General features: G+C 40.7%; 2 protein-coding genes across 5 annotated transcripts in view; one reads left to right on the top strand and one right to left on the bottom strand.

The window, feature by feature from the left end:
• Positions 1 to 377: 377 nt before the first annotated feature.
• slc12a9 (solute carrier family 12 member 9) lies at positions 378 to 9,749 on the top strand. 2 transcript variants are annotated; one of them, XR_008829688.1, is made up of 15 exons: positions 378 to 731; positions 2,978 to 3,218; positions 3,358 to 3,492; positions 3,600 to 3,737; positions 3,853 to 4,155; positions 4,275 to 4,382; positions 4,623 to 4,734; positions 4,836 to 4,993; positions 5,079 to 5,161; positions 5,251 to 5,375; positions 5,880 to 6,072; positions 6,165 to 6,339; positions 7,169 to 7,315; positions 7,431 to 9,128; positions 9,237 to 9,749. XR_008829688.1 is itself a non-coding variant. In XM_056396873.1 (14 exons), exons 2-14 carry the CDS (start codon positions 3,014 to 3,016, stop codon positions 8,270 to 8,272), a joined length of 2,724 nt encoding a protein of 907 aa, XP_056252848.1. In that variant the 5' UTR covers positions 378 to 731; positions 2,978 to 3,013; the 3' UTR covers positions 8,273 to 9,749. The 2 variants fall into 2 exon arrangements, 1 of the variants encoding a protein (XP_056252848.1); XM_056396873.1 differs by having other exon boundaries at positions 7,431 to 9,749.
• The window catches only part of hsd20b2 (hydroxysteroid (20-beta) dehydrogenase 2), a 26,452-nt gene continuing 15,129 nt past the window's right edge, over positions 9,112 to 20,434 (bottom strand). Inside the window, exons 1-11 of one of the 3 annotated variants that reach the window (XM_056396875.1) lie at positions 15,543 to 15,904; positions 15,025 to 15,071; positions 14,765 to 14,840; positions 14,553 to 14,663; positions 13,702 to 13,769; positions 13,552 to 13,596; positions 13,354 to 13,388; positions 11,942 to 12,023; positions 11,739 to 11,804; positions 10,145 to 10,294; positions 9,112 to 10,054 (exon numbers count right to left, since the gene is read on the bottom strand). In XM_056396875.1, the coding sequence (XP_056252850.1) occupies positions 9,914 to 10,054; positions 10,145 to 10,294; positions 11,739 to 11,804; positions 11,942 to 12,023; positions 13,354 to 13,388; positions 13,552 to 13,596; positions 13,702 to 13,769; positions 14,553 to 14,663; positions 14,765 to 14,840; positions 15,025 to 15,071; positions 15,543 to 15,693 (972 nt within the window). In that variant the 5' untranslated portion in view covers positions 15,694 to 15,904 and the 3' untranslated portion in view covers positions 9,112 to 9,913. Of the gene's footprint in view, positions 10,295 to 11,738; positions 11,805 to 11,941; positions 12,024 to 13,353; positions 13,389 to 13,551; positions 13,597 to 13,701; positions 13,770 to 14,552; positions 14,664 to 14,764; positions 14,841 to 15,024; positions 15,072 to 15,542; positions 15,905 to 20,434 lie in introns of those variants that run through there. The other 2 variants (XM_056396874.1, XM_056396878.1) reach the window with 2 other exon arrangements.

Genomic DNA, 20,434 nt, shown 5'->3' with positions numbered 1-20,434 from the left:
ATATGTATATATATAAATATACATAAATGCACATTTGTTTATCTTTATAGAAAAATCCATAATTTTAGTGATACCTGAGGTTAGTCCTGCCAAATAATAATACTCTCGATAGTGGACGTCATCTTTGTCACAACAGTGACCCCTGGTGTGGAGAAATGCCATTACAGCCCAGCTCACAGTAAAACTTTACATAAGCGCCTGATAGTTGTAGACAGTAGCCAATGTGTATGCATCCATAAGTTTTTTTTCTTGATACATACAACGGATTATCAGCTGAAACAACATTTTATATATTCCACACTGATCTGAAGTTATTGTACTAAGCATTGGTGAGGTCACGTTTGACTAGTCTGCAAATAAGGGGCGTGGTTATGTTAGACAAGCTGTACCTTTGCTCATATTTGTGGTACTTTTGCCCTCCCCTTCAGGCAGTCACATGGGCGGTTTCTGTTCTCCCGTGACACTTTCGAACAAATAACGGAGGGACGAGGCGTGCCATGGCTGCTGTGTTGTTATTGGGCAGCACATCTTTCACAGCATCCAACTCTCGGGACAGGCCACCGGCCTGCTGCAGTTATACTTGGCAGTCCGCTGCGCATCTGACCCAGGACATCATCTTCTGCCAAAAACACAGAGCTGAGACTCACGCAAGGCGAGCTCAGCAAACCCCAGAGAGAAGGCGTTTTCAAGCAGGAAGTGGGTGAAACTGTCTCGGGGGGAGGTTCGGAGAGGTGAGTTTGACTGTCCTCGGTGTTTCAGGGGGGATAACAAACACCACGGGGTGCGTCTCGCTGTAAATATCCTGGATGTTACTGAGTGACACAGTGCAGGAGCTTCTTAAACCGAGTGCGTTGCTTTATTACAGCCGGGTGAAGCGCCGGCGTGTCCACTTCCTGACCTGAACGTGAACCTCAGAACGTAAATAGATATTTACCCCAAAATGGCGCATTATTTATCCACGTTTTTTTTTTTTTTTTTTTTTTTTTTTTTACAATTTGCCTCTCAGAAGACGTAAAGTTTTTATGCCGCATTTGCTCCACCCCCATTCTGCGTACATGTGACGGAAAGGTTGATTTATTTTGGTTACCGAGTTGTTTTCTAAAATAGGGTCCGGGGACCCGCAGAGGTAGGTTGATAGGTTCAGGCGGTCCGCATCAAGATCAGCAACATCAGCTCAGTGCGTCACTGGCAGCATCTAGAAGAGCATCAGCTACATCACAGGAACTGAGCTTGATGAGGTGATATGGGTCACTGCGTGTATGAAGTTCTCACTGCACCTTCAACTTCCCTGTTTAAACCGCTGACAAGTCATCTTACAACCATGGGGTTGACAGTCTGTCTCATCACATATATTTGACTCAAAACTTGTGCAGCTATCCAGCAAATGAGTCAGCCAAGTGCTCACTGGAAACAAACTGGGCTGCACCAGCTATTGACATGATTGATAATCTGCTGATTAATTTATGCACTGATGACTGATTTTTAATTGTGTAAAATGCGTACTGTGATTGTTCTAGACCCTGAGCTTTAAATACTTGTCTTACTAACAGTCTAAAACCCAAACATATCATATAAGGCAAAGAAAAGCAGCAAATCATAACGTCTTAGCAGCTGGAACCAGTGAGTGTTTTGAGTTTTTGCTTGAAAAATGCAGATGAATTGTCTGCCAATCAATTAATCATCAAATTGTTTGAGTTTTACTGTTGAAATAGTGTCAAAATTGTAGGTAGAAAAAAAAAATCGCCTACTGGGTGTTGTCACCGTAACAATTAGGTGCTTATGTCTCTTGCATATCCTGTCATGCTTTGTTGTGTAATACTTCTGTCCTAGTTTAGGTTTTCCATCATGTGATTCCTTTATGTGATCTAATAATTTGCAGAGAGGGCTGTTGTTGAGACAAATGTGACAGCATTTTCAGAGATGAAAACCTTGAGGAAGAAATGCAAAGGTGGATGCCGGCATCTGAGATAAAGAAAACAAGGAAGGTCACTAATGCTCAGGCAACCGTTCTGAGATGTCTGCTCTTTGGTTTGAGTTGTGTGTAAAAACAAACAAGCAGCTGTGAATCAGGTGACTCCAAATACCAACCTTAGGTGTGAACATGAGCTTTCATTAATGAGTTGTAAACGTCACTTGCAGCCCTTTCCTGTTGGCGTTTCAGTGCTCGATCTTTACTGTGTTTTGTAGTAAAAAAAAATCTCTTTCCCTACTATTAAAGAGTGCAAAGATGAGATGTGACTGACTGTGTAAAAAAGTAACAGAACAGGTCAGATGAATTATTCCTCATCGTAGTGTCAGGTGACTGTGTAGCACATGAGTGCTGGTGAACCTGTTGCATTTCATTTTCATACTTGTGTTGAGCCACTGAATCTGACTTGTTTTATCTCATCAAAAAGTCCCAAGCATATTCAGTTTGGCCTCAGATTGTAATATTCGCAGCTCTTCACAACGCTTTAAAGTAAACAATTTATTTATCCGAGGATGGAAGCACTGTTAACGAAATGCATCACATGCTTCTGTGCACATGACGATTCTCACTGTAAGGAAGCACTGGAAAGGGCAAAAACCATCACTGGTTGCACTGATGTGAGAAAGCAAATGCCTGTATGTGCCTGTGGCTTGTTGCTACATTTCTTTTGAGAAATAGAAGAATACATGAAGTAAACAAATGCAGTAAACATTATGAGATAAAACTGACATGATATTCTGTCTCACTGTGTCCTTAACATATGGGGAGAGTGTCACATCTTCCATCGTCCAGCCTTTCACTTAGCATGTCTGGAAAAGCAGAGTTGTGCATTACACATAAATTGGGAGATGTATTTGCCTGTGGGGCTTAACGGTGGAAAGCAATCTGTTTACACACAAAGCAGACGGAAAAAACAGACCATCATCTCAAAATTCAATGCTTCAACCCAAATTCTTTTATGATATTTCTTTAAGTCTAAAACCTTCCTCACTTATTTCTTTTTCGCAGAACAAGGAGACTGGTCTGAAACTCTCCTCACCAGCCATGTCGAGTGAACGCACACCTCTGATCACCTCTGGGGTGTGCGGTCTGTCTGTGACCGCAGCGGCATGCGGTGCAGCCCCGGACCCCACCACAGAATCCAGCTCTGAGAATCCCAGTAAAGACCCTCGTAAATTGAACACCTTTTTCGGGGTGATGGTGCCGACCATCCTCTCCATGTTCAGCATTGTGCTGTTTCTGAGAACAGGTGAGCGCTGCATGTGTGAAGAGATTAGAAAACTATGATCTGCTTTGTGTTGTAGACAGTGGCTGTTTGTATGAATCACTTAGAGTATATCTGAGTCATTGTGCCTCAGGGACTAATGCTGCCATGATCTCTCTTCCAGGGTTTGTGGTTGGTCATGCGGGGCTGTTACAGGGTCTGTTAATGGTGATTGTAGCCTACACCATTATATCTCTTACAATACTGTCTATCTGTGCCATTTCTACCAACGGTGCTATACAAGGCGGTGGAGCCTACTGTATCCTTTCAGAACAAACACATTTTCATTTTCTTGAGTGGTACGTGATCTCACCCACAGTTACATTCATCTCAGTTGAAACTCAAACCTTAATAAAATGTGACCAGACATGATCAGTCGGTCTCTGGGTCCAGAGTTTGGAGGGAGTATTGGTTTGATGTTCTTCCTGGCCAAAGTGTTTGCATGTGGGGAGTATGTTCTTGGTCTTGTGGAGGCCATACTTGATGTATTTGGTTCAGATGCTGGTAAGTTTTGGTTATTTTTTCTTTCTTTAACTAAACTATTTCCCCCACACCATTTAGCACACATCCCGATTTTTGAAAGGATTCTCAGTTTTCTGCCTGTTTTTCTCTGTTTTAGAGTCATCTCTGTCAGGGCGGGTACCAGTACTTCCTCAGGGTTACTGGTATACAGTTTTATACTCCTCAATAGTCCTTCTTCTATGTCTGCTTGTGTGTTTGGTGGGCGCCCACATCTACTCCCGCACCGCCTTCGTCATCCTGCTGGTGGTCACTGTATCCTTGCTTTCCATCTTCATCAGTTCTGTGGCAGTGAAACCTCACGACTTTGTCATCACCCGTCAGGGATCTGGTAACCAGACCCTCCGCTACAACGCCAGCTACACGGGCTTCAGTGCTACCACGCTGAGGAATAACCTGGGCTGTGAGTGTTGAGGTTAAGTGAGGATATGAAAGTCTTTTTACAAGTAAAACCAGATGACACTTATAAATTTAGGAGCATCTATTAAAGGTCTTGCTGTTGTTCCTCATTTTTCTCTCTAGCTGGTTACTCTTTGGACTACAGCACCAACACAGTCATGTCTTTTGCCACCGTGTTTGCCATCATGTTCACCAGCTGCACTGGGATCATGGCCGGAGCCAATATGTCAGGTTAAAGCTTGTTGTCATGATATTACATATATAATTACATTGCATTCCATTATGGCATTGCTGCTTTTACTTTTGAACTATGTGCATGTTATTATTTAGAATAATGATCAGTGTAAGAGCCAACAGATCTTTTACAACCCCACTGTTTACACACATTGCAGTTCAGTATATCATTGTGGTGCATGTACACCCAAAAAAAGCAGGCCCTGATGTTTGCTCTGACTCCACATGTCTCTGAAGGGGAGCTGAAGACTCCGAGTGTTTCCATCCCTAAAGGCACCATCGTCGCCGTCTTTTACACTTTCACAGTCTACGTCCTCCTCTTCCTCCTGGTCAGCGCCACCTGTGACAGGTCTGAAATGGCTTGTTATAGTCTTGTCTGATAAATCTACAGTCTAGTAAATAGTTGCAGTTATAAAACAAAATAGTAGCTATTTGTTTTTTTTTCTTTAGGACCCTGTTGATTCAGGATTATGGGTTCTTCCAGCGCATAAACATCTGGCCCCCGTTCGTCACTATTGGGATATACTGCGCCTCGCTGTCAGCTGCAATGTGCGCTATGATTGGGGCATCACGTATCCTCCATGCTCTCGCTCTGGATCAACTCTTTGGTGAAGTTTGAGGTTTTTACTCACTATATCAGCGCCTTCTTTGTGTACTGAGTCATTTTCTAAGAGACTTTTGTTACCCAAACAGGTTTGCCGTTAGCCCCAGCTGCCATCACATCAAGCTCGGGGAACCCATGGGTGGCAGTGCTGTACACCTGGGGCCTGGCACAGGTGAGCAGAGATTCGGTGGTGTGCAGTCATCTGCTTTCAGAATTATGTGTGCTAACCTGTGGTTTGTTTGTGGTGTGTCTGTGTTTCAGTGTGTAGTGTTTGCAGGCCAGCTCAATGCTGTAGCAAGCTTGGTGACTGTTTTCTACTTGCTTGCCTTCGCTGCTGTTGACCTGGCCTGTCTGGCTCTTGAGTGGGCGTCAGCACCAAATTTCAGGTAATAAGCGATCTATCACTATTAAAGGGAAAAATTTTTTATTAATTGTCTTTACCGACAACTATCAGTGGCTTGTAGGAATTGCTGTCATATTTTTTAACAGCTTGGGACTCAATCCAACAGTGCAGTCAAATTTTCAGAATAACATTACAAGTTTGCAGAGCAGAAATTCAACAAAAGCATCTGCTGTATCTAAAATTAAAATTCCACAATTATATTGTTTCTGCTGAAGAGCCATCTGCTTGTTCACAGTACCATCATTTAGTGTGGCCATAAATTCTTGGCCAGGGGGGTAAAAAAAAAAAATCTAAATGTACTCGCGTCTTCTTACGAAGTGAGATCTGAAAGCCAGAATAATAAACACCAGTCAACATCATCATATAGATTAACAACCTGTTCAGCCTTGCTTGGATATATTATGCTCATATATTTGAAGGGACAGTAAAAGTAATATTTATTGCTGTTCAGTGGCCTCAGTCTTTTTTGTTTCTGTGTGTTTAATAGACCGACCTTCCAGCTCTTCTCCTGGCACACCTGCCTCCTGGGGATTCTCAGCTGTTTAGTCATGATGTTCGTCATTAACCCCGTGTACTCCTCAGGCAGCATCGTCCTGCTGCTACTGCTGCTCCTTTTCCTCCACTACAGATCGCCAACCAGCAGCTGGGGCTACATCAGCCAGGCTCTCATATTCCATCAGGTATCTGGACATACAGCAGACACACACACACACACACAAAATCAGCCTAGTTTGTCAACAACGCTGTTCTCCTCTCTCCGCTGTGGTTTTAGGTGCGAAAGTATCTGTTGATGCTGGATGTGAGGAAAGACCACGTGAAGTTCTGGAGGCCGCAGGTGCTGTTAATGGTGGCCAACCCTCGCTCTTCCTGTCAGCTCATCCTGTTTGTCAACCAACTGAAAAAGGGAGGACTGTATGTGTTGGGCCATGTGCAGCTGGGAGATCTGGGTAATGCTCTGTGCTGGCCATCTGCAGCAAACTGTATTAAATTATTCTTATCTTGGAACCCCTCCCCCCTCCCCCCTCCCCCCTCCTTGAAACCAAGCACTAATTCTTCCTTTAAATACTGCAGACAAAATGTAAAAATTTCCATTGTTTTCATCAAGTTCACTGTCTTAAATTGTGTCTTTATAGCAGGACATTCTGTAGGTTTGGTAGCTAAGTGAAACTCCCCCTTTTGGCCTTGTCATGTGTATGGATGCCTGTCACTGAGACTACATCATGTGATCATTTTTATCATTCAGTCGGAGGTTAAATGTTGAGGATAAGCAGACCACTCTGATTGGCCTACCTAAAGTCGACAGGCACCATCATGGAAAGCTACCTTGCGGGGCTTTTACTTTCCACCTGCTGCTTCTCTTGCATTATTAATAAAAGAGTATGTTCTCTTTGCACCTCTGTGGCATCAGACTTCAGAGTTTAAACCAGCCAACTCTCAATTCAGAAAAATATCTCAGTCCTTGTTTATTTCTCAAAATGACACCTATCTTGTAAGAAAAATATATTCAGTTTTTAGGAGAGATGCATCTTTGAGGATTCAGAGAGCAACTTGCTGACATATTCTTTCACTCAATAACCCAACTCAGAGATTGCCTTTCTGCCCCCTGGTGTCCACTAGGAGAAATGCAATGTCGAGAAAAGTCATTTACTTGCATTTTCTTTTCTGCAATACTACTGAACTGTGAGGAGTTGTTTGTGACACAAAGTCCTGTACTGTAGTGTTGTTTATGAATCAAATCCATGCAGTATATGAATTTCTGCCTTTTGTGTGATTTAGACACCCTGCCGTCAGACCCAGTCCAGCAGCAGTATAACTTCTGGTTGAGCCTAGTTGATAAACTCGGAGTGAAGGCCTTTGTAGATCTGACGCTGTCTCCCTCTGTCAGACAGGGAACACAGCACCTGCTGCGCATTACAGGTTTAGGTAAGCTCTGAATTCTTTTAACCCTCATCATGCCCACATTCAGAACAGATTATCTTTGTACTTTATCTGCACTTGGGGATTCTTGTGCACTCTGCTTTCTGTTTCTCTGTACAAGGTGGCATGAAGCCGAACATGCTGATTCTTGGTTTCTATGACAGCTGCACTCCTGAGGACTTCTTTCTACAAGATACTGCATTCTGTGACTCATCAATAGGTCAAAGTAATGAGGGAGAATATAATTTTGGGGTTGACCTGCCTTCATTACAGGCCCATTTCCCTCCAGTCCGACACGTTGAGAGCCCGCGCTGGCTATCACCAGAGGAGTACGTAGGGATAATTTCTGACGCCATTAAAATGAACAAGAACGTCTGCCTTGGCCGCTATTTCTTCCAGTTAGAGGGAGAGGGTAAAGATAGTAAGGTCGACGGATCAGAGCGCACAATAGATGTGTGGCCTCTTAACCTGCTCCAGCCAGGCAGCCGTGATTATGAGGACGTGTGCAGCCTCTTTCTGCTGCAGATGGCCTGTGTGCTCAACATGTCCAGCAAATGGCGCCATGCAAGAATGAGAATCTTCCTGAATGTGGAGACTGAGTCCAGCGACCAGGGCTGGGTGGTAAACGAAGAGACGTTTCGAGAGTTGCTGAGGAAGCTGCGGATCAGGGCTGCAATAAAGATTGTGCCATGGGACTCTGTGGTGCAGCACCATGCTCAGCCAGACAGGGAGCATTCTGCAGAGCAGCCACAAGCTCTGTCTGAGGGCTTCTTGTCGGCGGTGAACAGTATGTTAGTGGAGAACAGCTCGCAAGCTGCTGTTCGCTTCCTGTATTTACCTCGACCCCCTGCTCATCACAGTCAGGCACAGCAGTACGTAGCTCAGCTAGAGGCGGTGACCAGTGGTTTAGGGCCAACGCTTCTGATTCATGGTGTTACACCGGTCACTTACACTGATCTCTGAGCATGTGCAGTCAGGAGTTTTGCTCATGTTATATCATTTTATATTGTACATGCAGCAAAGTCTTATCTGACTTTGCTGTTTAGTTAGGTGAAAGTATAAACTCTAGGATAATTTCCTATTTTCACATACTTGAACTGGCTTGGTGATTTAGCCAAGAAATGGGAGAAACTAACATCTTTTGGTCATGTTTGTGATATAACCTTTTGTTTGCATTAGCTTAAGGTCTTTAGGTCTGTCTTTTCACATGAGACAGATGAAAATGTGTCAAAGTCTCTTCAGAACAAAAACACACTTTGTTTTGAACATTACGGGTTGTCTAGGACACTGAATATAGAAATGTCTATATATAATTTCAGGGATGAAATTATAAATCTGTGGTGTTTTGTGATACCGATTGACCACGGTAAATATATTACTGGTTCAGTTTCGAAAGGATTTTGTATTAATTCATGAGAATTCATCTTAAGTCCTTTGTGTTTTTGTTGCTTGCTTTTTCCTTCATTCTAACATTTCTGCTGGTTGTTGGACCAAGTGATCAAAAGGCTTTTTGTTTCTGCACTGAACCGAGTTCTGATATTTGTTCTCCATGCACTTTTGCTGTTACATGTGTTTCTCCAGTATTCACAAAGGGAACTGTTGTGTACATTGGAGCTCAGAATAATAGCATTGATTGCTGGTTTATATGCTAACTTAAAAAACATGGGACTTTTGTGCTTCACAATGCAAACTGTCAAAAATACACCAAAAAGGGTTACACATGGTTACTCTTGAGTTACTGAAAAATAATGAAGAGCATGTGAATTCAGTCTCAGTCAGGACCAAGGATGATTTGGACCAAGTCAAGGTTGAAACCAGAGTAAGTTCTCTTATTTTTACTCAGCAAATAATTAACCACATTTACAAAATACAGTATGGGTAAAATGAGTAAAATGTTACAGTACTCTTTTCATGTTTTGTTTTACAGCATCCAACACTGCATGGATCTTTAACAAACTGTACATAGAAAGTTGCTGAAAAAGCATCTTGCATGACTTGGCTTTACCTTTTTACCATGTTCCGTCATGAGTTGTGATTAATGGTCACTGAAAGCCTTAAATGACTGACTCTTGTTTACTAATTCACTTGAATGGGAAAGTGGTCTCAGACTTTTGGACCCCACTGTACACAGGAGTAAATATAGGCCAAATGTACTGTGTATTGTTATCTTTGCAACTGTTATATTGTATAATTGTGAGAGACTATGTATTTAAAAGATTGCTTAATTGCAAATTGTGTCCGCAGATCTGTCAAGTGTAATAATACTATACAGCAATAGCAACAATAGAGGGACAAACTCTGTTAATGTTTCCCTGCAGATGTTGTGACTCAGTGCTATTTAAAGGTCGAGTGAATAAGGCTTTTGAACATGTTCGCCTCCATAGATAATTAAAACATCATGCAATAATTAAGAATAAACAAATAACAAAATATAACTATATTTATATGCATAGTGTGGCCTTTAACTCTGCTATGATATTATACATTTTTAAGGTATCTGCAGTGGACCTACAATGAAGATAATCTTTTATAATGGTCATATTCAGCTGCAAAAACCAACATTCATGGCATTCATTTAGTGAACTTCAGCTTCTGTGCAGATGATTATTCCTCCTTTTCTCTGAGCTTCTCTTCCCTGCACGCTTGTACTTCATGTTCATTCATCTCTGCGAGGTTTCGTAGTTTTCTGATGAGGAATGTTGACATACGAATCCAGTCCGGCATGAGTATTGTGAGAGCCATGTCCTGTGAGATGACAGGAAAGAGAAGGTGAGATGTTAAGATATTGCAGCAGCTGACAATATGTAAGTGATCGTAGTCACTCATCTCTCTGACCTGGAGTGCGTGGGATAGACATCCGCTGGTGTAGCTGGAGTGACCCACAGTGTTCAAGGCTTCATGGGCGAACCCTGAAGCGCTTTTTACAAAGTAGTTGACGTTCATGTTGTTAGTCATGTTGGTGGACACCATGAAGGGGGCCACACACTGGGGAAACATTAAGTGTTGTTTCATGGGTTGAACTTGCTTTAATATCATGAAGCAAAAACACCAAAGAGGCTGAAAGGCATTAAGTGCAGTGCAGAAAAATCCAAAGTACAGTAAGTCTGATGCAGCCTCACATGCAAGAAATGAAAAAAAGAGGAAGATAACATGAGTCAGTGAAAGCAGCAGGGAGCAAAGGCTCATTTTTAAAGCTTCATGTTTGTTCAACTAATAAAAACACACTGTTCAAATTACTCTGGCTATTCTGTCTGTGGAGCGCTGCATACATCCGAACCTCAAATTATTTCCCAACCACATCAAAACTGAAAAAAGGTAGCTGAGTCAGGGCAGATAAAATAATCTGTTAACCCTTATTATGTGGACAATGTATAATTTAACTTCAGCACAGTTATAGGGGTCAGATTGTCACGCTGTCTCAGTTTTTACCCTCTTAAGTAACTTAAAGGGAACCTCTCTCTCTCCACAATGATGGCACATAAAGTATGTTTACAATTGAACAACATACTGTATTTCTATTAAAACTGGAGCTAACCGATCCCTCATCACCCTGTATCATGTATTTATCTGTGTATTAGAACTATAGAACAATAAATTGGCCGGGCCAATCAGATACATGGTATTAGCTATATATTGGCCACAGAAATTTCACAAAAACAAAATGCCAAAGATATGATTGAGGTCACTTAGAAACAGTGTCTGCTGGACAAACTTACATAGTTTGTCCAGCAGAGAGCAATGACGAGTTTGCTCTTCAAATGTAAAGTGAAAGAAATCCACCTGGAAATGGAAATGTGGTGTAAATAAATGTAAATCCCAGTCTTATCAAGCTGCTTTTTACCATCATTGAGTACTAAAAGTCATAAAACAGGTGACAAAACCAGGTAGTACAACAAGAATCTGCATTATTCTTTGTTTTTACAAGATACTAACATTTATTTCTAGAGAATTCTTAAAAATAAGTCACTTTTTTTTGGAAATATATTGAAATACTCTCTTGCTTTAAGAAAATAAAACTTTAGAGCTCAATAACAGACAAACTTTACATGATAAGATAGTGATTTTTATACAATAAACCTTTGTAGCCATTTCAAAAACCGAGTCTGAATGCAGTTTATTTACAGTTAATTGCATGTCAGTACATGCAGATAATGCTGTATTCAAACAGTGAGTGAGTCCCATAGTTACACGGGCAGAAGAATTAACCCTTGAAATGTGTTGTTCACTGTTAGTCAATGCCTCAAAGTGAAGCTTCTGTACATTGTAAAATCACACAGGGGGTGGTGATACCGTCATAACGGGGCTTATATGTGTTTCACAAAACGTATATTGACAAGTTACATTGGATTGAAATTCGCTTTTTGGCTTTTGCAATTTCAGACAATGAATCACAAATAAGCTCCAATTTGAGCTCAGCTGCATACTTTACCTGAACTATAATTCCCTTTGACTTGTACTCAGCATGCAGACACTGTGAGAAATATGTAACAAAAATCTGAAATAAAGAAGAAAGTCAAAGTCACAAAAAAGCAGAGCAGTGAGACAGTGCCATGAAGTTGTGCACTAATGAGGGAATGTGTGCGCATGATCTGGATATGATGTGTTTGAATGAATGTGTGGATGAGAAAGTACCTTGGTGGCAGAATAAAGGGACAACAAAGGCTGTGGACGGATGCCCACTTCAGAGGAGATATTGATGATCAAGCCTTTCCTTCTGCAGAAGGGATGAAAGATAAACTATGAATTCACTCTGTATCCAAGACAATTTGAATCGACGGCAACTGGATGGTTGCAAATACTTCTTCGGTATTGTTGATTGGTGAAGAGACCCAGGTACTTAGCCTCTGTGGGGTCATTCTCAAATTCTCAAGGCCATTGATGTGACTTGGTTCGTTAGTGCTCCTGTTGCCCCCTTGTTGTAATGACAGTTGTTAGAGTCACTGAGTCACCTGAAGTGTGAATGGTTGTTAAATCTCCTGGCACGGGTTGAAAGGACAGCATTGATGCGTGGTGTCGTAAGCCTCTGTTGAGTGATGGTTTCTCTACTTTGACATAGATAGCCTCCTTAACCCCTTCTTAAAATCATCTGTCCTCCGTATCTAATATATGTACATCACTGTTATCAAAAGAGTGTCCATTATCCTTCAGGTGTAGGTAAACCTCTGAGTCTTGGGTAGGGTTAGGGTTAGTGCCGGAGGAGTTGGCCCTCCTGTGTTGAGCCATGTGTTTGTTTAGTAGTTGTTTGTTTTCACCAGTGTAAAGGTCTGTGCATACCTCTTTGCTTTGGGCTGCAGCCACTCTTGTGTTCCAGTGGTTGGTGAGAGTCCAAGAGTATGTACTGGTCTGTATGGTTGGGTTTCCTGTATACTCCAATGTAAAGGCTCCTGTCCTCTTCAAGGTGTACAGCATAGTCCAAACAAGGCAGGCTGTTCGCATGTGAACTTAATGTTTCTGTTGACTAAGTTGATATGTTCTGCGAAGCCTTGCATTTCTGGGTTTTAATTTTGACCCATGTGTTTGAACCAGCGGCTTGGTGCAGGCATTGCCTTTCAGTTTCCACCACTTCCATTGTTGGTGTGCATGTAAACAATGAGGTTACATCATAGGTCACTATAGTTTCATCTGGGTCCAGTTTCAAGCCTCAAACCTTGTTTACAAAGTCCATGGAATGCTAGGATGGTAGCTATATACTTGGCAATGTTATAAGTTACCGAGTTGATGCTACTGATGATGGGCCACACATATCTAAACCAATGGCTTCACTTTACAACAACCAGGAGCACCATGTGACATCACTGGCCTTGATAACAACCCTAAACAGGCTAAAAACCTGGATCTCCTCACCAGTCAGTCAGAACCGAAGAAGCCTCTTGGATGAGAGCTTTGAAACATCTTCAGGTATTTACAGCCAAGTCCAGTTGCCCTCGATTCAACTTTTCTTTGATAACCATGACTTAGATGAGTGAGAATCTTCACAGACAAATTCATGCTGTACTCTCATTATTTCACCCCCACTGTAGATCTCTGAATATTTGTGACAATACCTTTCAATCATGCCTGGAAGAACAAGTCTGGTCATCTGAGTGAAGATAATATAAATCATCATAAATCTTTTTTTATACAGCAAAAACCAAAACTGTGTTCAGATACAGTGGAAACAGTGAATACTGATGCCTGAAGACGAAAAACACACATAAACACATAGTCACACAGTAAATACTCACATACTTTGTATATCTTACCTGAGGGACAGACAGCATGTTACAGTTGATAACCTGAGTGATTTTCTGGTCAGAATATGAGCACAAGGGAAACTGTATGTGAATGACAGGTAAAAAGAAATCCTCCAGTGTATTGTCTACAGAAAATTACTTTTATAACGTCAAACTTACCTGTTCAGCATCTGGTATTTCCAGGAAATAGGCAAAATGATCAGAATAGGTCATTCCTACATTGTTGACTGTGTGGGTTACAAAGACACAAACAAGGAACATTGTTCATCTTATTTATTCAACACGATGTGCTACAGATGGATCAATCATTAGAGGAATAGTTCCTCATTTTGGGAAATACGTGTTACTATCTCACTGAAAGTTAGAGGAGAAGATTTATAGCACTTTCACATCTGTATGATAAAGAACTAGAGCAAACAGTCTGTTAGCTTAGCTTAGCCCAAACACTGCAACCAGAATGAAGCAACTTGCCTGGCTCTGTCCAAAAGTAACAATGTCCTGCCTAACTAAAGTTCACTAATTAACATATTAGATCTTGTTTATTCCAGCCAAAACAAAGGTTAAAAAATTACATGTGGGCCTATTTTTTAGCTGTGCCTTCCCAATATCTCTACTGGTTGCCTGGCAACTTAGAGACTCGAGCAAACTACTGTGCTCAGCACAGAAATAGTCTTCTACACAACCCCTCATGAACTTTACAGGAGCTGGTAGGTAGATTTTGTTGCCTTCAGATGGAGCCAGGCTAGCTGTTTCACCCCGCTTCCAGTCTTTGTGCTAAGCTAATCTAAGCGGATGCAGGCGGCAGCTTCATATATAGACAATAGAGTGGTATCACTCTTCTCATCTAGCTTTTAGCAAGCAAATAAATAGGCGTATTTATTGCTCGCAAAAGACTGACACTCTGACCTATGAGGCTATCAGTTGTTTTTATCAAATATTTCTCATTTCATTGGGCATCTAGATAATTTACTTTTGCTTGTCCTCTGCTCTATAATTAGTTTTCCTGTTACCCAGAATTCCGATCTCCAGGCCCTGTAGTTCCTTGGCTATAGCAGGGTAGATGCTATTGCTTTCTGTGAAGTCTGCTTGGATGATGCGAGTCTTTCGTCCAAAACGATCCTCTAAAGGAGAGAAAGAATATTTTGGATGATTTCGGCTTTGGAGTTGCACATGGAAAGACAAATGTGTTGTCAGTGACAAGGAAACAGCAGCAGAACCTTACCTATCTCTTTGGCAACCATTCGAAGCTTATCATCAGATCTGCTTACCAAAATGACATCCAGGCCTCTCTGCGCCAACTAGAAGGAGGCATGCAGACAAACAGGTTTTGTCACTCTTAACCAACAACCAACTATACACTGGTGAAAACTGAAACACTTGATCTAAAACAACTTAACAAATATCAGCCAACTATCCTCAGCTCCAAACACGACATTTGATTAAAAAAATGGTGATTGTTGTAGATGGAAGCTGGAGACTCACCTCACTGGCATAAGCTTTACCTATGCCAGATGTGGCACCAGTGACAACTGCACAACGAAGAAAGCACAGAAATATTAATGTTAATTTTTTTAAATTCTTTTAAAACATTTGTAGAGATTTTGATACAGGGATCACAAACTGACACACAGATTTTAAATCTTTGCAGCTAATGAGAGTCAAATGTTCCATTAAAAAGGAATGTGAATGTCTTATCAAGTCGCCAATCAAACAGGCTTCATAGATGGAGTCTGGTGTTTGCTGCTGCAGATGAAAGCTTGTGTTCAAAGAGAATCCAGATATACCTGCACTTGGTTATTAACCTAACCACAGGTTTTTAATTAGATCTACATTGTCTACGGCATTGGTATGTGTTTCACACACATGCATGCGCATACACACACACACACACACACACACACACACACACACACACACACGCTAAAAGACACTGTTAACATTTTGTTTTGCTCTAAAAGCAACCTCTAATAGAACATTACGTATATTGTCATTGACTTTACCTGCCCATTGTCCATATGTCCTTAAATCCTCTTGCCAAAGCTCTGACAACACAAACTCTCTTAGTCCACACCAACATCTCCAGGCCAGTTTCAGTAGGTGGAAAACAACCATGAATCCACCAATGGTGGTTAGGACTTCAGTGAATGACATTGTGCAGCAGGGCTCCTGACTGAACTAGATTCCCATGTAGCCCAATGGGCAAAATTTTAAAAGGTGCTGAATCCTTAATTAATATTATAAGGGATGACAATGTTTTTATGTACTGTGTTACACAGTGCTCCTCCCACACTGCTCCACCCCTCACTGTGTGGCACGAGGATAAGCTTGGCAGACAAGCAACACCCCTAGAAACACACAATGCACCTGCACCGTGCAAACTCCCTGCAGAATGAACTGTAGGAACTGTTTAAACTTTTAAAATTAAATTAAAAAACTATTGAATAATTAAACCTAATTTCTTGTCAAAATAATTTTCAAAAAGAGTTGCCTCAACTGAACTTAGTGCCTCTACACACGTGTGATCTTGAGGATCATCTGGATCATCTGGGAGCTTTATTCATTTTAAAGCATTAACACACTCTCTGAAAACGAAAAAAGAATTTGACTATTGAAATATTTGTGCATAATCATACTTTTCTGGTTGCATGCTATATCACATTACTAATACATTTTTATCAACTAAAACATCAAATTGCAGTTAAATGCAAGTTTGGAAATAACAATAAAAAGAAGGAAATGACAGTAAAAAGTAAAGAAAACCTCAAACAAAAAAGCATAAATTACCTACATTGTCCTGTTGAAATGCACAGTGTGCAGGACATACAAAGTTGTGTTTTTGTAATTCGAGAAACAACTATAAGTTATTTCTATTGGCAGGATGTGCTCATCCCATATTGTTGCATATTGGGTATGGGGAAAAAAGACATTTATTTTATAGGGAGACTCAAGCAATTTAATGCATCACTTCCGAAAAAAAAAAAAAAAAGAATTGTGAAAATCAAAGAAGTTGAGATAACCTAACTTTTAGTCCCTATTTTGGGTCAAACACCAAAAAAATAGATACTATGAGTCCCATAGTGCAACTTTATAGTTAAATCCTTTCTGCCTAATAAATTCCCACATCTTTCAAGCTCCATGACAACAATTCATAGCACAGACTTTCTGACAAAAATTTGTGGTGTCACGAAAGCACATCCAGTATAAAATAACTGCACCTCATTACGCGGGTAACACTTCCATCTAATCACAAAAGCCCAAAACAAAACTATGACTTCTCAAGGAGCTGCAGTGGAGATAAAAACAATAACGTAGCTGTGAACATGACATAGTATTTCTGACAGCTGATTAGTTTTTGCTACAGTAACAATCTGTCAGGTTTTAATGTCAGCAGAAACAGTCCTACCAATTCATGCAAAAACACGGATAAACCTGAAAATGCTCCAGATTAAATGTATGAGTGATAATATTTGTGATAGCTTAAAAATTCCAGTTGTACGTATATATATGCAGTCCAATGATGGGAAAAAGCTGCTTATCATCTAAAAGATAAATATTTGTCTGTATTGCTTTGATAAACCTTTGAGTCGTACTCAGATGGTTTGTTAAGTTGAAGTTAAATTCATTTAATTTTAACGTCTGTAGGCTTTTATTTTCTTAACCTTGAACACTGAGTGGATAAAATAACATTTGAGACATTTCCCCTACTACTGATTCCTTGTTTCTAACAGACACTTCGAATGAATAATAAGAGCCATGTCAAGCTGGGGTGAAGTGATACAATTTACACTGAACTTACGCTATGGCTTTCCTACATGGGGCTACTTTCTTTCAGATTCCAACCCTGTGATTTTTTTTTTTCACCACATATTTGACTCTTAAACATAAAACAAGAGAGGCAGAGGGGGATTGTTCCCAAGACTAGGTCATTCACAGGGCAAATTGGGCAACTACCCTGGGGAACCCGGTCCTCAAAGAGATGGGGATGTTTTATTGATTGATTAATGTATGCTGTCAACTGGCACCTATCTCGGTTTTGTTGACAAATTCACTTCAGGAGGCTACCGTCAACCACCAGGGGGAGCTGCTGGGGTCTGAAAGGTCACAGCTGGACCTAGATTTGACAGAGAGCCACATCCGTGGTGGCAGAGCTGCTCAGTCGACACTCATTAATGTGTACATTTAATTGTGCATGTGTGAAATTTGTTGTTGTTTTAAATTTCCCTTCATCCATATCTAAATGTCAAAGAAAAAATCCAGAGCACACCAGTGTAATAGTGAACATGAATACAACAGACAATACAATTTAAGATTATTTAAAGTTAAAGTTCAAAAGATAACACAGTTCACTTAATGCAATATATCATGTATGGAGTTTGTGGTGGAGGGAGGGGGATACAATGTGTTAGTGGAGGAATAACAAGGGGAAAGACCAAGGACTGTGTAACTCCCTCCATAAGGACATAAGGTCTGTCAGAGGTCAGACATGAATGGGGTGGCAAGTGATGGTCCTTTTTTATTTACTTATATGTAAATGTATGTGATGACATATGATGACATTAATGTTATTTCTCTAGTCAGGTTGTGCATCTTAACAAGGTGCATCATACTGTCTCGGGTTGTTATCTTGTAAAATAATGTATGAAATCCATGTCAATGTGTTTTTTAAAATCCCTATACAGCATATTTTACATTCATGTAATCAGTGAATGTGTAATAATTTTTTTTCAGCTTTTGAAACCTTTCAAAACTGTTATTTCTCTTCTATTTAATTTTTCTTTTTAAGTTGCACTTGCATTTCTGAGACGAAAAATATGCTTCAATGCTAAAATATGCTATATCTGCTGCTTACATTTTTCTGATACTGCATGAAGCCAGAGCTCTCAGGAAACCTCTGACACCAGTGTCTGAGAACAGTGACAGGAGGTTTAGTACCTAACATGCATTTTATGTAACAATCTCAAATGCTTTTCAGGGAGGATTCCTTGCTTTCCTTATGCAGCTCTGATCCTGAGATCCAGAAAAGACTGAGTGATGTCACAGTGGGAGGTGGCCAAATCAATTCACCTGATCAATTTAGTGGGGTCATTGAGGAGGCAAGTATCTAAGCTTCTCTATCGCTCCTCCCACAGCCTTTTCTCAGTATTTGATTAATTAACTTGGACAAATAGGTTCAACAGAGAAAGTAAAGAATTCCAAGAGACAGATGTACTTCTAAATCATCGAATCACGCAACAGATTTGCAAGTCATGTGACCAAGCCTGGGAATGTCTGTTGAGGGCAGAGGTCATAGTAGAATGTAGAGAGATTGCATTTAGATTTAGATTTAAATAAAATAAATGCTTAGTGAACCAAATCCCAATGCTCTTTATTCTCAAAGTCAAATCACATTTCTCTATAAATACTGAATGCATGTAACTTCACATGTTTTGCTTGCATGACTGTGGTTGTTGGTTCTGTCTACAGATGAATAACATAATGAGCGAAGTACAGGTCAGAAGTGCTGGTGTCCTCCTATCACTATTGTGCTGGTAGCTGCTGCCTCTGCAGTAGGCCAATCTGGTTCTTTGCTCAGCTGGGCTGGCTTTATGTCTGACCTTGCTTTGAAGTGATCTCTGTCAGTGCCGTTAGCCATGTCGCTAAGAGGCTTGTGGGCAGCAGATCAGTTTAGCACAGCCTCACCTGACTAATCTGATTACTTCAACAAGTCTGCTATCAATGTGCAGGACAGGGTAAACAAGAACAAACACATCCTCGCTCGTCCAAATGTGGTATAGACTACCCTTCATATTCACAAAGTTCAGCAACAATAACTGAAGCTATGTGTTTTCTCATATTTCCTGTATTATTTGTGAGCATCTTTGCATTTAAAAACTCTTTCAAATGTGGTGCCCCCCCCCCCCGGCTTAAATTCCAGCTGTAGTGATGCAGTGAACTGTACATGCAGCCAGGTCAAAAGAGCAACAGCAGGCTTTCAGTAGCTTACCACAAGATATTTTCAGCCCTCAGCTCCAGCTCAAATAGTTCTTATGCCTTTATTAGGAGGGGCCCCCATATGTAAGGTGCTCATATTGACCTTTGAACTATGACTGAAGAGAGAGGCTTTAAAGATGTCAGCATGGGCATGAACCCTCAGATACTGTGAAGAAAGCTGGTCACATAAGGATAGCATGACATCATTTATCAATCTAAGAAGCTGTTATTAATCGTGAACATTTTCTGGTATCTTATCAGGGGTGAGCTTCAGTTTATTGAGGGAAAAATGTTATATTCCAAGCTGTGGTTGGCTCAGTGACATCTGTTTACTTTGATAGGATAAAAGAGGAACTTTACTGATGTGTGGTTAGTCGTGCTTAGTTTCAGTTAGCATCTATAGCTATACTGTAGCAAGACTAGAGAAAGAGCGAAGGAGTAAGTGAGTAATGGTCTCAAGGATTTGAACTGGAGCAGAAGGGTTACATGATGCTGCAGACACAGGCGTCTTAATCCACTGCACCAGCTTCAAGAACCAGGTGATTACAAGCAATTTTATGATAGCAATGCAATTATTAACACTGCTGGTTAGTATGAGTGAGTTTATTCATTCTTTTATTTTTCTATTTGCTTCAGGCCCATTATAGTCATTTATAAGGATTATGGGTTGAAAGTGAACATTTGAAGCATGGTTTTTGGTGAGCGTCCCTGTTTTAGCACAAAAGGCCCTTGATTTCAAACAGGTGGAGTTGGAGAGAGGGGCAGTAAATCAGTCCAAGCTCAGAGTTAGCCACCATTTCCATCCCAATCCCAGTTCTTACTATTAAAATAGCAGCTGAATCCATCAATCAAATCAGCATATACATATGAAACATATGACATACATATGAAATTTTCTCGGCTGCATCAGTGCCTCAATTTA

The sequence above is a fragment of the Seriola aureovittata genome, chromosome 15, assembly GCF_021018895.1.
Source record: "Seriola aureovittata isolate HTS-2021-v1 ecotype China chromosome 15, ASM2101889v1, whole genome shotgun sequence".
NCBI classification, from domain to species: Eukaryota; Metazoa; Chordata; class Actinopteri; order Carangiformes; family Carangidae; genus Seriola; species Seriola aureovittata.
The sequence above is the reverse complement of the archived record's forward strand: the minus strand, read 5'-3'. Positions and strand labels throughout refer to the sequence as shown.

Excerpts from the sequence above, each read along its gene's own strand:
- slc12a9 (XM_056396873.1), top strand. The coding sequence starts at position 3,014 with ATGTCGAGTGAACGCACACCTCTGATCACCTCTGGGGTGTGCGGTCTG. Across the intron at positions 3,219-3,357 it reads TGTGCTGTTTCTGAGAACAG|GGTTTGTGGTTGGTCATGCG; the intron begins GTGAGCGCTGCA and ends TCTCTCTTCCAG. Across the intron at positions 6,073-6,164 it reads AGGCTCTCATATTCCATCAG|GTGCGAAAGTATCTGTTGAT; the intron begins GTATCTGGACAT and ends CTGTGGTTTTAG.